The sequence below is a fragment of the Helicoverpa armigera genome, chromosome 13, assembly GCF_030705265.1.
Source record: "Helicoverpa armigera isolate CAAS_96S chromosome 13, ASM3070526v1, whole genome shotgun sequence".
NCBI classification, from domain to species: Eukaryota; Metazoa; Arthropoda; class Insecta; order Lepidoptera; family Noctuidae; genus Helicoverpa; species Helicoverpa armigera.
Window position 1 is genome coordinate 4,617,109 of NC_087132.1, and position 15,267 is coordinate 4,632,375.

The 15,267-nt window shown below is 34.0% G+C and overlaps 1 protein-coding gene across 1 annotated transcript; it reads right to left on the reverse strand.

Moving 5' to 3' along the window:
- Positions 1-4,613: 4,613 nt before the first annotated feature.
- LOC110371656 (uncharacterized) lies at positions 4,614-9,116 on the reverse strand. The gene is made up of 2 exons (XM_021328004.3): positions 8,863-9,116; positions 4,614-5,132 (listed from the first exon to the last, which is right to left on the reverse strand). Exons 1-2 carry the CDS (start codon positions 9,065-9,067, stop codon positions 4,861-4,863), a joined length of 477 nt encoding a protein of 158 aa, XP_021183679.1. The 5' UTR covers positions 9,068-9,116; the 3' UTR covers positions 4,614-4,860.
- Between the last annotated feature and the right edge of the window lie 6,151 nt (positions 9,117-15,267).

Here is a 15,267-nt window from a genome sequence, read left to right on the forward strand (position 1 = left end):
CGAGTGTTTAGTCTCATTTAATTTATTTTGATTGTTTGGGTGCTTTGGTTGCATATTATGGTTATAAACAGTTTCTAAATGCATAATACTTATGTGTTAATAAAACTATTTGGAAAAAGATCTAGGTACTGCGAAATTGTTTTCGTTAGATGCCCTTAACTTAACAGCGTAGGTACTTAGGTACCTAAACACGTACAGAGTCTATCTAGGATGGTAGGAGGTGTTTCTCCAGCCAGTTTCGTCTAACCGAACAGGTTAAGAGGTTCAAACTGGTAACGGGTAGGTATTCTATAGGTTCTGCATTTCTAATTTTATTCATCGCTTAGCCTTATGACCCGTTAACAGGTATATTTCTTGGGAAAAGGCAAACACGTGTTATGTGAAGTGTTATAACAGCTAGTAGAGTTAAAAACTGTCGTTATTCAAGTGGCCTAGTTAAAATACGTGCACGTACGTCTCGCTCAATTTTTTTTTTCGTTCACTCACACACAACGCAATTGGACAATTCAACTGGAGTGGTCGTTTTAATATATTTTTAAAGAGATAGTCCCTGCAGATTCTTTATACCTTGTATTCAACAAGTGGTACTCGTTTGCCCATATTTGTAGGTACCCAGATTTACCTGCAATAACTGCAGAAATCTCATATCCATAGAAGTTCGAAAAATAACAAAAGGAATATTTTAGTATTGTGCTTAGACGTGTTTATCGCCATAACTATTTTATTGTTATTGGTAGGTAACAGCTGAGTGTTTTTATTTAAACGGTTTTATTTATTTTATTATTAAACGGTTTTATTTAGCTCACCCCGTTTGTTTTATTCATTCTTGGGTCAAAAGTAATTCAAATTTCACCCTCTTCCTGTCATCCGATTAATCTGAAATTTTGTATACACCTTTAATTCCGATGACAATACAATATAGTAATATCAATAAGATTGTAAATCCAATATGGCCGCCGGCACAAAATGGCGGATAACGTAGATTTTATCAATCCCATCAATATGGGTATCAAATGAAAGGGCTCAACAAGCAGAATACAATATACTATAAAAAATTTAAATCCAAGATGGCGGCCGCTACAAAATGGCGGATAACTTAGGTTTTATCAATCCCATCAATATGGGTATCAAATGAAAGTTCTCAACCAGTAGAATACAATGTACTATATACAATTAAAATCCAAGATGGCGGCCTCTACAAAATGGCGGATAACTAAGATTTTATCAATCCCATCAATATGGGTATCAAATGAGAGGGCTCAACAAGCAGAATACAATATACTATAAAAAATGAAATCCAAGATGGCGGCCGCTACAAAATGGCGGATAACGTAGGTATCTGTCAGTGTAGGTATATACTGTCAGTAACTCCAGCGGGGCCCAACAGGGCCAAGGCCTTCGGAAGAGTTACCGCGGCCCTGGTACATAAAAGGCCTACGACGGAACAAAACGGTTTCTAGTCAAGAGTCTGGCACTCCCCCACCGCTGCTGACCCACAGCAGGAGAGGTCATGTGATGATTTTTGGGGTTGTTACAAAAAAAAGTTTCTGGAAGGGCTATGTATTGAGGAATTAGATTGTAATAAATTGTCAGGTAAGAGACCGTGTAATAATGATGCACTAAATGAATTAGATAGAATGAGGAATATTCGGTAGGCATTTTCATTAAATACTAAAAACTAGAAAATAAAAAATCGGTAAAAAAACTTTTAAGTTAAACGGTTTTATCTTATGTGTACTGAAAACTAGAAAATAAAAAAATAATTACTTACCTGTCAACCTACGTAGGTGGTCCCGGTCATATTAAACTAAAATAAAACCTACACCCTCACCAAACTCTTTGATAGATTGTTCTTGCTTTGACAAATAACCCGAAAGCTTCGTTAATTCTAGTTGCACATCTATCGTAAATACTTGTTGATCTACAAAACCCTTACCTATGGCATCTCCGCTCATCTTTCCTTCCTCCGTGTTTAGAAACAATAAAAACCTTAGGTATAAACATAACGATCATACCACTTACCTAGTAATTTTTCAAATAAAAGTAAGCCCATGATAATATGTGGTTGCTGTGAAATAATAATGAAATGAAACATAGGTAGTTATGCTCCATTTATTCATCATAATTATGTAATAGTAACAATTCGATAAAGGAGCTCACCGTCATTCATTTATTCTTTATAGTAACTGGACAAATAAGAGGTAGTGAAACGTATTTTTTTTTCAAGTGGCCTGCATTGTAACTCAAGTTTTAAAACTGGCTTAAGATTATTTTAAAATTGTAGAAGAAAAGTGTTTAACACGGTTTTAAGGATCCAAGACAATGTAAATAGAAATTATAAGAACGCAGCCACGTTGAAACTTTATGAGGTTTTTTAGTATTTTCATTTGACGTGCACTGCAACTTCTCATATTATGATAAAGATGTAGGTAGAACTGAATTCACAGGTAATTGTGTCCAAATATGCTCCAAAGTTAAACTCACTTATAAAATTTTCTTCTTTGCCCTATCCCTTACATGTAGTAGGTACCTATTACATTTTAAATCACTATCAATCAATAGTTATCTATTGACAACTCTAAGCGAAGCCTCTAAGCGAAGCATCTAAGTACTTATGGTTGACTAGTCAAAGGCTTCAATTGCGTTTGAAACACGTTCACACGTAAAATAGTAAAACGTATCTTATTGCTTCCTCAATTGTAATGTAATTTCTCACCTGATTTAATATGATCCTTACCTGTCTTTCCGATTCGAAAATCCATTTGATGTTCCCCTTAGGAGCACATGAGGTAAAACGATGTGGCGGATGGTTAATATACTTAGGAGCCAGGGCTGCGGGATTATTGTTATTTTCCGCGGCCCTGGTACTCCAAAAGGGCTCCAGGAGGAACAAAGGTGGGGTTTCAGTCTCTAAAAGTCGCATTCAACTATGAGATGAACCCTCCCGTTGTGGGTGAGCAATGTGAGCAGTCTACATAAAAGGATAGAACTAAGATGTTTCTGACTCATTTGCCCAATTCGGAAGTACTTATTGCACTTGCCCATTAGCCAAAAAGCCCGAACTGTATTAAACCTAAAATTGTTTACCTAGATAGGTACTTACCTAATTCCCACTTTAATCCGAAAGCGAAAACAATCAAACTTCAAAGCTTTCATAATTTAGCGATTAGTAGGAAGCCCCTCGTGAAATGGGTGAACGTAAGTAGTTAAGTATCTAATTAAGTGAATAGGTTAAAGATAAATAAATAAAGAGATGGTAACACGCGACCGAATTGCTGGAAGTCGAAACGAAATTGATTCGAATCAACAAGACTGTTTTGTTTTACGTTTTGTACTGAAAACAATTGAATGAACATTTTTGAAAATATGTAAAGGTTTTTGGATTAACAGGTACAAGGTGTTAGGTACCTACTGTTGCCCAGATTTTAATTCTATGATGTATATTCTAAAGACGGTGAACTAATTCGGATTATTTACTTGAACATTATTGATATTTCTACTTGTAATCGTTGGTATTCATTCGTTAAATATTTAAGGGAATAAATGATGTTGACAATGTTGGATTGTCAATTAAACTGAAATGGCCCTAAGTCAAGCTTAATTTATTTTGTAACACAGGTAAATAATAGTGCTGAAATTGCAATTCAATTTGTAAAGCATTTGTGTAACAACAAAATATTTATTTCAATTAAATGCTGTACAATTTAGAGGCATTAAGTTACCTTATAGAACTAAGCACAATTGTCAATAGAATGATCACAAGTACCATCAATGTGATAATGTTTACAAAAGGCTACCACATTGTTTATACAGCTTCAACTATCAACAAGCATATTGAAATAAAAGTAGCATGTTCAAAATATTAATTATTTAGCTGCATTTTGAACATCTTTGGTAGTCGTTACAAGGCAGAAAGTCCGACAACCAGTCTAGCCGAGGGGTATCGGGTTGCCCGGGTAACTGGGCTGGGGATGTCAAATAGGCAATCGCTCCATGGTTCTCAGCTGCATCCGTAGAAAATTGGCAGTCTACCCCAGTATAGTTGAAAAAGGGCTAGGCAGATGATGATGATCGATAGTATAATAATTAAATACATATTAACATAGGTACTGACAATAAATTGTTACAAGGGTTCTATCCTATATTATTGCTAAAATAAATAATCTTATAGTTAATTGATCAATAAATAACTTATTTATATATTCTACGAGCTAGAGCAGTGGTCGTTAATACTTTAGTATAATTTTTACAATAATAAGAAAACTAAAGACTGTCATGTTTTATAAACAATGTCTTCTACTTTATACATCTCAAAAGTTAGACAAAAATATGCTATAAATAACTACTGAAGATCAAATACCCATGCATGTTATACTTACTAGAAATCTTAGGCTACTTTAATAAATAAATAAATAATTAATAAAAACTTATTAATAATTATCATAACATTGCTATTTTCTTATCTTACAATAACGACCTCCTTCATGTGTTTATAAAGTTATATCCATCTATAATGTCATATTCTTATTCAACACCTACGTACAGCTTAATAAATATGCAGATAATATTACATAGTAGATACATGAATATTATAATAAACTGACTTTTGACTGAAGTTGAAGTTTTTGATCTGATATCAATAAAAACGAATTTGTTAAAAAAACTTATTCATATCGAACACTATCTGGACTTTTAATAAAATATTAATATGATTTTTTTATATGTTTACAATTAATCATATACCTATTCACATTCGATTTAACTGTACCTACGCGCAATTAACACGTCTAACTGAAAAAACAGCCATTCCTATGTTTTACGCCATTCCAATAAGATTTTCATCTTAATAATCTTGATTTATCAATTTAAGTATGAAGTGTAGTGTTCTATCCCGTTGTCATGGTAACCATAATGTGCACTGGCCATTTCAGCGTCTCTTCCCTTGAAGGAATTGTGATTCTTGAAGGCGTTGATCATTATGAGCGTTAGCGCCAACTTTCCAACCAGGAATGACTTCACCAGCATGAACTTTAGCATGCCCATTACAAGGGGCATAATCGCCGATTGTAGGACGAAAGGCAAAATAAACATCGGTAGGATTCTCTGCATTATATTTTTCTTCTTGCCACGACCTGGAAAAAACAAAAGAACAATTTGAAAAGAGAATAAGTATTCAGTTTTTTTTTCACAGACTGCCAGTAGCTTTATCTAGTTTCCTTTATGAGTACGATAAAGTTTTTATCACTAGAACTGGCTGACTGTTATACCAGAACGATAAACTTTTTAATACATAGAGCCATGTCGCAGTTCTCAGTTTATAAGGCACTTAGGTACTTAGATTTTTAACTTTGTTTGAATATTGGACAAAAACTTGAATTCTAGCTCTTTTTGGATTTAAAATTGCATTTTCGGACATTCCGGTGATTGAAATAAAACTGGATCATCGCCTAACTACGGCTATATGCAGAACAAAAACTACATTTCTAGAGAACTATTGCATTACTTGATACAGAGTGAAAATATGCGAGCACTAGACGCTCGAGTGATTATATTTTTTTCTTTGCTAACCGTTATGATTGTCAGCAAAGTATTGTTTTTATAAATCGAACTCAGCGTTTGAACGATTCTTACAACAAAATAAAGGTTCGTTTTTCTTAAAACTGACATTACTTTGAAAATAGGACGTGAAAATTCATTCTGAACAGTTTTTAAGAAAACTGTAGTTTATATTGTCAAAGTAAACAGCGTTTTTGTCGTCGGTGAATTTGAGCCTTAGTGACATAAAGTTACTTCTGCGTGAGATTATGCAGTTGCACTCAGATTAACTTTCACGATAAAACTGTTCACAGTAAATAAACTGTTATATTTTATTTGAATAATCTCGCAGTTAGAAGCAAATAGTTTTCTCGACAGTTAATTTTATTTCAGTTAAAGAATTGCATTTATTTAAATAAAAATTCGAAGACAAGTTTGAAAGTTTTTATTATATTAATTACCATAGCTTTATTCAAATCGACTAATTTGAAAAATAAAGCATTTACTCAGCTTATAAATAGGTTCATTTATTATAATTTATTAATTATATTTTCTATTCCTTTTTAATTTTGACTTAATACTTACTTATTTGAACTTTAATATTGTAGGTAGGTACCTACTTATTCCATAATTTTTAAAACATTATTAGTCTTTACCGTAGAATTTTTCAAAAGAGAGTTTGTCTTGTTACACATGCATGCCGAGTTTTTTAAGGGAGAGTTTGTTTTTTTACACTTCATGCAAGTGTAGTAAAATAATTAACACCTTTTTATAAATTGACATTCATTTTCATACATTTGTTTATAAATCTTGCTCAAGCAAAATTAATAAAATCATTTCCGATATCCTTTCTCAGACAGTTAAATATAAACCCATTAAAACTTGTGGTCTTCCAAAACCGGTTTTTTCGTACATTGACCGCACTTTCAAGTGCACCAGTTATTTCGGTAACTTCACTATATAATCGAATATTCACATCACTAAGCTATCGATAAACAAAACGCTCTGATTATTACGAATTTGTATGTCGAACGCATTTCACGGTGCTTTCTAGATACGATACTTGAACGGTAAATGCCTATGAATTGATATTACCATTCCGGTAACATTGTCGTTCCTACGATATGTTTAATTTGTCATTGTTCTATATATGCTTATGTCTTTTTATTTCGGTCTGGTACGTGAGGTGTTTTCTTTTCGTTTTTATTTTCACCAAGTTCTTCACGAACCAAAATTACGCTTGGATTGCTTTTTATGATTATGTACTTTACACTTTTGTGCACAGGAAGAAAAATAACAAAATTTTAATTGTTTCAGCTTTACGCATTGTAAATTACTACTAAGAAGTCATTTAAATAAAATTCAGAAAGAAAAAAAAACGAAATTGTCAGAATCCTTTTAAAAGGATGGGGCTAACTTAAAACTGAATCAAGTCGTCTAGACGAAGACGTATTTCGTAGACAAATCCAGGGTTTAATGAATGTCTTAACTGCTATATCTTAATTTGTCAACAGTCAAGCATGTAAATAAATTAATTCGTAGAAATAATCTAAAAATAAGTTAATTTGAATAGCGAAATGTAATAATGAGTCAACGCCACAGCTTAAAATAAATCTTACTTCCCAACAAAAACATCTTATGTAATTGATCGTGGAAAATAACCATTTCTTATTGGTCATATATAACAGTAGATAGCTGCCTAAGTAAATTAATATGTTTATACACTTGATTTTCTTCGCGAATAAAATAACATTAATTACCTACTATGCCGTGTCAGCAATGATTAAGTTTATGCCGTTCATAAAAGCCGTGAAAAAAATATTATTGAAAAGTAATGAAGGATTGACTATCATTCATTTCATCAAAAAACATAGAAATATTATACATATATAGGTAACTACGTTCATAACATTCAACTAAGAATCTTTCTCTCCAAAATATTTGAATTAAGAGTCTCCTACTTTTTGGAAAATCGGTTGAAAATAGGTCTGAACTCCAATGATACTTCTCCTAATCGGAGACTTAGGTAATGGGTACTAATTATTAGCGTATGGTATGTATATCCTTTTGAGGAAAATATGATAAGGTGACATGTTAGCTTATTCTACTATCTTAAATATGCAACACATATTTTCTTAGTACGCAAGGTTCAAAATTAGACAATTCAAAATTAGAAATTAATTGATGAAATTACAAATAATGCATTTCAATTCAAATAATGTGGTTGCAACCAGACTCAAACCTTATGCATCTAATTCGGATCGTCCTCATGTGAAACTACCACCTAAACTCCTAGAGTCGGGTTTGACTTGTTACTTGAATACCAATGTGCCATCTTCAGAGCTGCTCATACCTTCGTCAAGTGACGGAAATTTCAACAGAACCTACTCAGTTATAATCGTGACTATTTTTGTAATGTAATTGTCATATCATATCCTTTAAGTAACTCTTATTTTTGTTGTGGAATTGAGGTGAAAAGCTGAAAATACTTTCTGTTATTATAAAAGTAAAAGTCATATAAACACGGCGGAATATATTTATATGAAATATGGTTCAATAAATAGCTGAAAATGACGAAAACATAAACGACACTTATCCTTAACTGTTGAATTAACTAAGAAAAGTTTCGAAGTAAACAGAGGTTTTACGAAAAACGGACTTTTATGTTGTGCTTACCAAAGTTCGACGACGTTCGAGTTAACGTGTAGGTATTAAATTAAAGATTGTATGCGAGGATCTCTGATAGGTAGATTCGTAGACATTTCTTCTTCTATATGAAGATACGAAGCTAATAAAATGATTGAAGATCATGATAAATGATGAATAGGTAACACGTTTTTGCTAATGGTTTTTGCATAACGCAACACTGTGTGGGTTGTCTAAAAATAATATTCCTTTATGTTAGGCTGTCAATTTTATCGACATTTTATTGAACATCCTTTACAATCATTTATTTTTGTTGCTGTTGCTGTGAAGAATTGATTAAGAATGTACAAGATAAATCTAATTTTCTCTTTGAAGTTCTGCTTTTGTGGATAATTAAGAAAATTATGAAAACCGAAAAACTAACTTACTATTTTACTATCAAACTTGAATTTCTTAATTTTGTATTCAAAGCTTACTTAAGTTTTAAGTTTACAAATGTCTGATTTGTTTTGATGAATATTTTTTGTTAATTTCGACTGATTAGTAAAAGGAGTACCGAATAATAAATAACTGAACATGGACCTCTTTTTAGCCGTTTCATACATGACTTGTATTTTTTTTACTGTTATGCAGGTGTATCTGATACTAATAAAATTACAATAAAAAAATACGATTCCTTACCTTCAACCACGCTCCTGTCAGTATCCAATTCGACGGAAAACAACCGTCCGGAATCATTATCCTTTGGTATGGTCACATAAACACCGTCGTACACCTCAAGCTTTTGGTCGTCCACGTGTTTGGGCACATCATGCGCCAGCGCCGAGCTAGCTACGTGGAACAGCGCGAGAAGGCACAGAATCCGCATCGGGCGCGGTGCGTCCATGCTGCCGGTTGTTTGGCCAGTGCAGCTGAGCAAGCGCGCCCCACTCACCGTACCCCTAAACTGATTTTATTCAACCTCGTCCATGTTTTCCACGATCGCACTCTCGATAATCAATTTCACTTGTTCGTGTAATTAGCTCGAATTTTGTAATTATGTGTACGGGAAGGAAAGTTTTGTTTACGTCGCTCGTTTCATAGCAAAATTATGATCACTGTCACAATTGTTACAATCCAATAAGTAATAATTAGTAGGTGCATTCAATTTCATTCACAAAAAAGTTATACCTACAAGTATGCTATACGTAAGGTCCTGATAAAATGTTTAAAACATAAATATTTCGGTCTCCTTGATACTAGTAGGATTCATTAACAACCGCAAATACATTCCGCACGCCAAAATGACCTCTAAAGTGAATCGTATCGTAAAGTTCTGGGAATAATTTTGAGGATTAATCTCATTTGTAATTTACTGCAATATCCATTAACTTTATTTTGGGAATCGAAAACGGAATTACGTTATTACAGAAAAGTTTTTGGTTACAGAATGCTCAATTGGATCCAGTTTTGGTCAGGCAAAGATTTCCTGTGATTATTTTTTGTTCGGCATTACAGTTGAAAAATAACTAGAGAAAGGACTTTATTGCACAAAAATTAAAAATAAATATAATTTTTCCTTATATCTAAGGGGGAGGCCTATGTTCAGCAGTGGACGTCCTATGGCTGAGATGATGATGAATTTTAGCTAAAGTAAACAAGGTAAATACTCTTTATTGATGCCTAAATACAATATTATGAGACCTAACCCGTCTAGATGTGCAACCGGCGGGTAACGGTGCAAGTGGAGCAGATCGGCAGACCACTTACCGCACTGAAGCGCGAACAAAACTTGATCTGCAATGTTGCCAACTCTTTCTGATCCATTACACTTGTGTTTATGGTTCATATTATCAAACGAGCCCTAAGCTAAACCGTCATGCCGTATATGCAACCGTAGGTCCGCAGACAGTAACTACAGGATCCGTCAAATAACTTTTCCCCTCTAAATAAATAAGTTTGGTCTGTCTTAAAGTTATATGTAGAGAACTGTAACTAAAAGACTTTTTAATTAAGTATTTGGGTAAGTTCTCTATACTGATGTCTAAGTTTACCGCGCAGAGTAGGAGTAACTTTGGAGGGTCCTGCGTGTCTATTTAGCATCCTCGATGTGTCCGCTGACTGGGATGAAGTCATTACATAGCTACAAAAATGAGGAACTGCAAAATATAATATGCAAGGACTCCGATATTAGCCAAAATAAATCTGACATTAGTGAGTACATTCAAAAACTTGTCAGTCTATAGGTGAAAAACTCAAGTAACTGAGAATAGCATAGGAGAAAGCGTCGCCACTTTGTCAAAGTAAGTTAATTACATCATTTATAAGTGGCAAGCGTAAATAAAATGTAAACCATTAAGAATAATACCTAATCTGTGCAAGTGTGAGAGCTACTTTAAAAGCCGCTCAATTGTTTTTACTCGACAGCTTTCAAAATTAGGTATGTACCTAGTCAATGTCAGAATTGGATGATGTAATATTACATTTCAAAGATGTTAAATTAAATCTTCGCTTTGTAATAAAGGCTACTTCAAAGCTCTTACTGAGATTTTGCGTCAATCATTTTGCTAAATTCTGGGGCCTTATATGAAAGTCTTCTTATATTTTATTTCGTTAAGTACCTTTGTCGTTACGTTTTACCAATTTGTTTTGGTTATTTTTCTATTATATATAGGCAAAATCCACTTCAATGTTACTCTCTTTGGCAAAACCTAAGGACTTACCTACAGTTTTATTATTACGAGTTCGATGACTTTTCCAACAAGCAACTAGTTCTGTTAATCCTAAACAAATGCTACAATACCATTATGTAGACTATTGTTCCATAATATTCCTAGTTTTCTTCATAATAGGCGTTAGTTACTGTACTTGTTAAACGGTATAATAACAACAATGGAACACAATAACTGCTACTAGTGTTGCTACGAGTATAGTTAACGTTAACCTGTTTTCCCTCACTTGTCTCACCATACAAGTGGATGACATTTATCTGACATACTCCTACTATTTCTACGAAGTTACACATATTTTTTCTTTCCCACAAAAAAGGAACTGGTATTGTATTGCTTATGGGACAAATAAACATCAATTGTAATATTATTTATTGCGCTCGAAAACTATTGCATACTCGTGTAGATCGCTGGACCTATTATTGTATCTTAATCTTGTTGGTATCCAAGATAATGATGTACAAAATTTACCTACTTAGGAAAATTTATTGACTGTATATAAAAAAGCACCATAATATTGAACTATTTAAGTACACATCAAGAAAACATAGGAGACAATGGAAAAGCACAAATAAATAAAACAAGAATTTGTAAGGGAAGTTCGAGGAATGTTCGGTAAACGAATTCTACTATTTCTTATGGGTGACAAGGTTTTATTTATTTAAGTATTATTCCACTCTGTTCCCGAGAGTCGCTTATTAAAATCTCGCGAATTCGGTCGTATAGGGTGGCAAGCAAACAATTGACAACTGGTTCAAATTAAAACACATTATGTGACACCGCACGATGGGATGCACGGAAAAAACCTGAAAAAACCTAACGTAAATCTGCTAGTGTGAAACCACGGTAATACTCGTAGTTCTTTCTTGAATAGAAATTACAAATGACTTGCAATTAGGTATCACTTGTCTGAAAAAAGTAAATAATGTTTCCCTAAAAAATAAATAAAAAATATACGTATAATATCAATCCAACGCTAAGAGACGTAAAGAAAAATAACCATTTACGAACTGTGTGCCGACCTACTGACCTATGTAAATTTAACAAAAACGAGTTAAGTATATCGAATTTCAAGCTCTTGTGTAATTTGGTCCCTAAAAGAAACGAAAGGCTGAAAAGCTTACAGTGAAATCAAATTATATTTCAAATCAATCACCTGGTGTGTGATTTACTGGAGCTATAGCAGAATGATTGACGTAAAATTATTTTACGCGTCACTCAGTAACCGGAAAATCAATCAACCTCTAGTTTACCGCTGAAATACATGCAATAAGTACTCAACTCTTTTTCTCCGGAATTTATAGCCATGTTACTCTGAACAGAATTTCCGGACTAGTAATTCCTGCTTTTGACACGATCCAACAAACAAACCAACATAAGTAATACTAGCCGATTTCCTACGTTTTATCCTGCGCCCCGTGAGAACTACTGTAGCCAATTTTACTAGGGAAGGCTGTAGCTTTCCAATAGTGAAAGATTTTTTCAAATCGGTTTTATAGTTTCGGGGCCTTTTGGGTACAAACTAACGGAAAAAAAATATCTCCTTATTATATTAGTAAGTATACTCGTACCTACTAGCTAGAGTAAACAGACTCTTCTGCTTTATAATTTTAGTATGGCTGTCTAAGTATGAAAAGATGAGTAAGTACGTAAGTTTTTTAACCGATCTACTGGTAAACGCAGATACTAGATACAGTTAGGTACTTTTAGCAACAGGTTTGATACAGCTATAATATTGTTTGTAGGCGTGGAGCCGGGTGGATACTCCACGTAATGCAAGTAGAGAATGCACATTAATTCAGTCAATAGACCTGTATAAAACTGGTTAGAAACTCTGGGTTAGTTGCCGTCTAGTCTAGATAGATTTTGTACGTATTTGTAGGTGTAAATTCTTACTTACTTACCCTTTGTTTTCATACACATTCTCAAATAGTAAAAGCAAATTAAAGTGCATGTATATTGTTTCAATGTATGTACTTTCTAAGTATATCTTAGACACCATTGACTGTGTTTCGGATGGCACGTTAAACTGTAGGTCCCGGCTGTCATTGAACATCCTTGGCAGTCGTTACGGGTAGTCAGAAGCCAGTAAGTCTGACACCAGTCTAACCAAGGGGTATCGGGTTGCCCGGGTAACTGGGTTGAGGAGGTCAGATAGGCAGTCGCTTCTTGTAAAGCACTGGTACTCGGCTGAATCCGATTAGACCGGAAGCCGACCCCAACATAATTGGGAAAAGGCTCGGAGGATGATGTATATTGTTTCAATAAAATCCTAGGGAAAGTAATTTTTTTGTAAGAATTTTTAGCATCCGGGAAAAACGATAGAGGTAAAAGATTTCCCAAATGAAACCAATATTACGAACAGAGGCAGATAGAATACACTAGGAGTAAAAACACGCAGTTATCCCTATTTCACGCATCGCGTAAAAACTTGATATTCGTATGTATGTCGGATGATACTACAAAACAGTGAAGGTTTGAATCTGACGTTTTGGTGTGTAACAACTTCTAAGAGTAGGTATGTTATGACTGCCAAGTGGCAGGCTTAGCAATAAAGGCAAAATACAATTTAGGGAACTTCTTAACATCTCAGAAACTCATGTAAGTACCTAGGTACCTACTTCGAAACTCAGTCTAATTTAAGCCATACTTTGAACCGTGTCAAGGGAAGATTATCGAGGCGATGAGCTTAATGCATCCACAGAGAATATAAGTTCCTAATACTTAGTAAAAGCTTTTAATCCAGTTTCGATCATCTCGGAAACATTGGTTGACGTTCATTTTTCATTCACGTTCATTCACGTTCTGCGAGTTTTGCTCACCTGATTAAATTCCGCTTAAGATTTATCAAAATTAATTAATTTATGGCACGTGGAATAGCTACTTAATAATATTTTTAGAATTTCGGGGCTCCAAATTTCAAATGGTGAACGCAGGTTCAATGAAATCGGCTAAGCTAAATGTGCGAGGCCTCCCTAGAATTTTGTTTTATATTCGTTGGGCGTATTTGGCTCTGATAGATATGCGGTTACCATAACAAGCAACATACACTAACAACGCCAATATACACTAACACAATGATCTCGTCTCATTCATATCCAAACTTTGTACTCCAACAAAGGCACAAGTCCTATGAAATGCAAACTATAACTATCCGCTACCTCTTCACCAAATAAATACCCGAGTTTCGTTTGTTTTTGATATTGAAACATCAGTTGCGAACTATTTGTTTATGTATAGATCGAGTTCTGTGAATAGTCCTATGGAAACTACAGCTTTGATTGAACTTGATAACAGCGAATCTATCAGTCGTTAGTTTAAACAATTACTTACATAATTAATGCCATATAAGTTTCTCATAACGACCTTGACAACAATTGTCTTTTGTGAAGACATGAATAGATATAATAATGTACCTGCGTCGGATGACATCATGTAAAACGGGGTACCAAAAAAACCCTGTTGGAAAGCTACATTCTTCCCAAGTAACATAGGTTATATTTTATCCCGGCACGGGCAATAGCTTAGGTTAGTAGTAATGGATGCGGGTGAAACCGCGGGAAAACGCCTAGTGTGGAATAAAAGTTATGTTTCAATTTTCATGCCTGGTTCAAATTAATGCATTTCCAGGATCGTTCGGATTTCGGCTTTAATCATTAAATACGTGGTATGCAGATATTCAATGATTACGCTTTCCGATTCGTCGTATTGACATACAATATGGCAGGATATCTACGTTAATACTGTCGAAATGTCGCATCGTCACCAACTCTATATTCATAATTATTTCAATAAGTAACACGTTTTCGAATAAATTAATAATAGGTATCGATAAGTATTTCATTACTACTTAATTGGTTAAACAGAAGACAATGACAGAGTTTACCGATGTGCATCGAGACGAATCGAAATAAAGCATCGCATGTGTGCTGAGAAATTAAGAAATATCTAATTTATTACTTAAAAGCGATAATTTGGCTCTATTAAAGTAGCTATTACGATACACTGACATATTTCGATACAACGATAGCCCGCGGTTTTGGTAATCTTATGTAAGAAAATAGTACTTCCTATATTCATATCTACAGACAATATTTCCGGACACTGCTTTGAACCTATGCACTTCATCAGTGCGTCCTCACCTATTTCGTTATCAATCACAGGTCGAAAAAAAGTAACGTAATAGAGTAGTTTAAGCCAAGGCCTGTCAATGTATAAAATAAAATTACAGTTTTGTCCCGTAGCTTAGTCTCGATTTTTGTTACGTTTAATATGGTCCCTAAAATAAGGAAAGAAAATATCACTTATGTATTATAAATTGCCTATTTTTACAGATTTGAATCAAACTGGATATCATAGATTTTTTGGCTTATTACCT

Excerpts from the sequence above, each read along its gene's own strand:
- LOC110371656 (XM_021328004.3), bottom strand. The coding sequence starts at position 9,067 with ATGGACGCACCGCGCCCGATGCGGATTCTGTGCCTTCTCGCGCTGTTC. Across the intron at positions 5,133-8,862 it reads TGACAGGAGCGTGGTTGAAG|GTCGTGGCAAGAAGAAAAAT; the intron begins GTAAGGAATCGT and ends TGTTTTTTCCAG.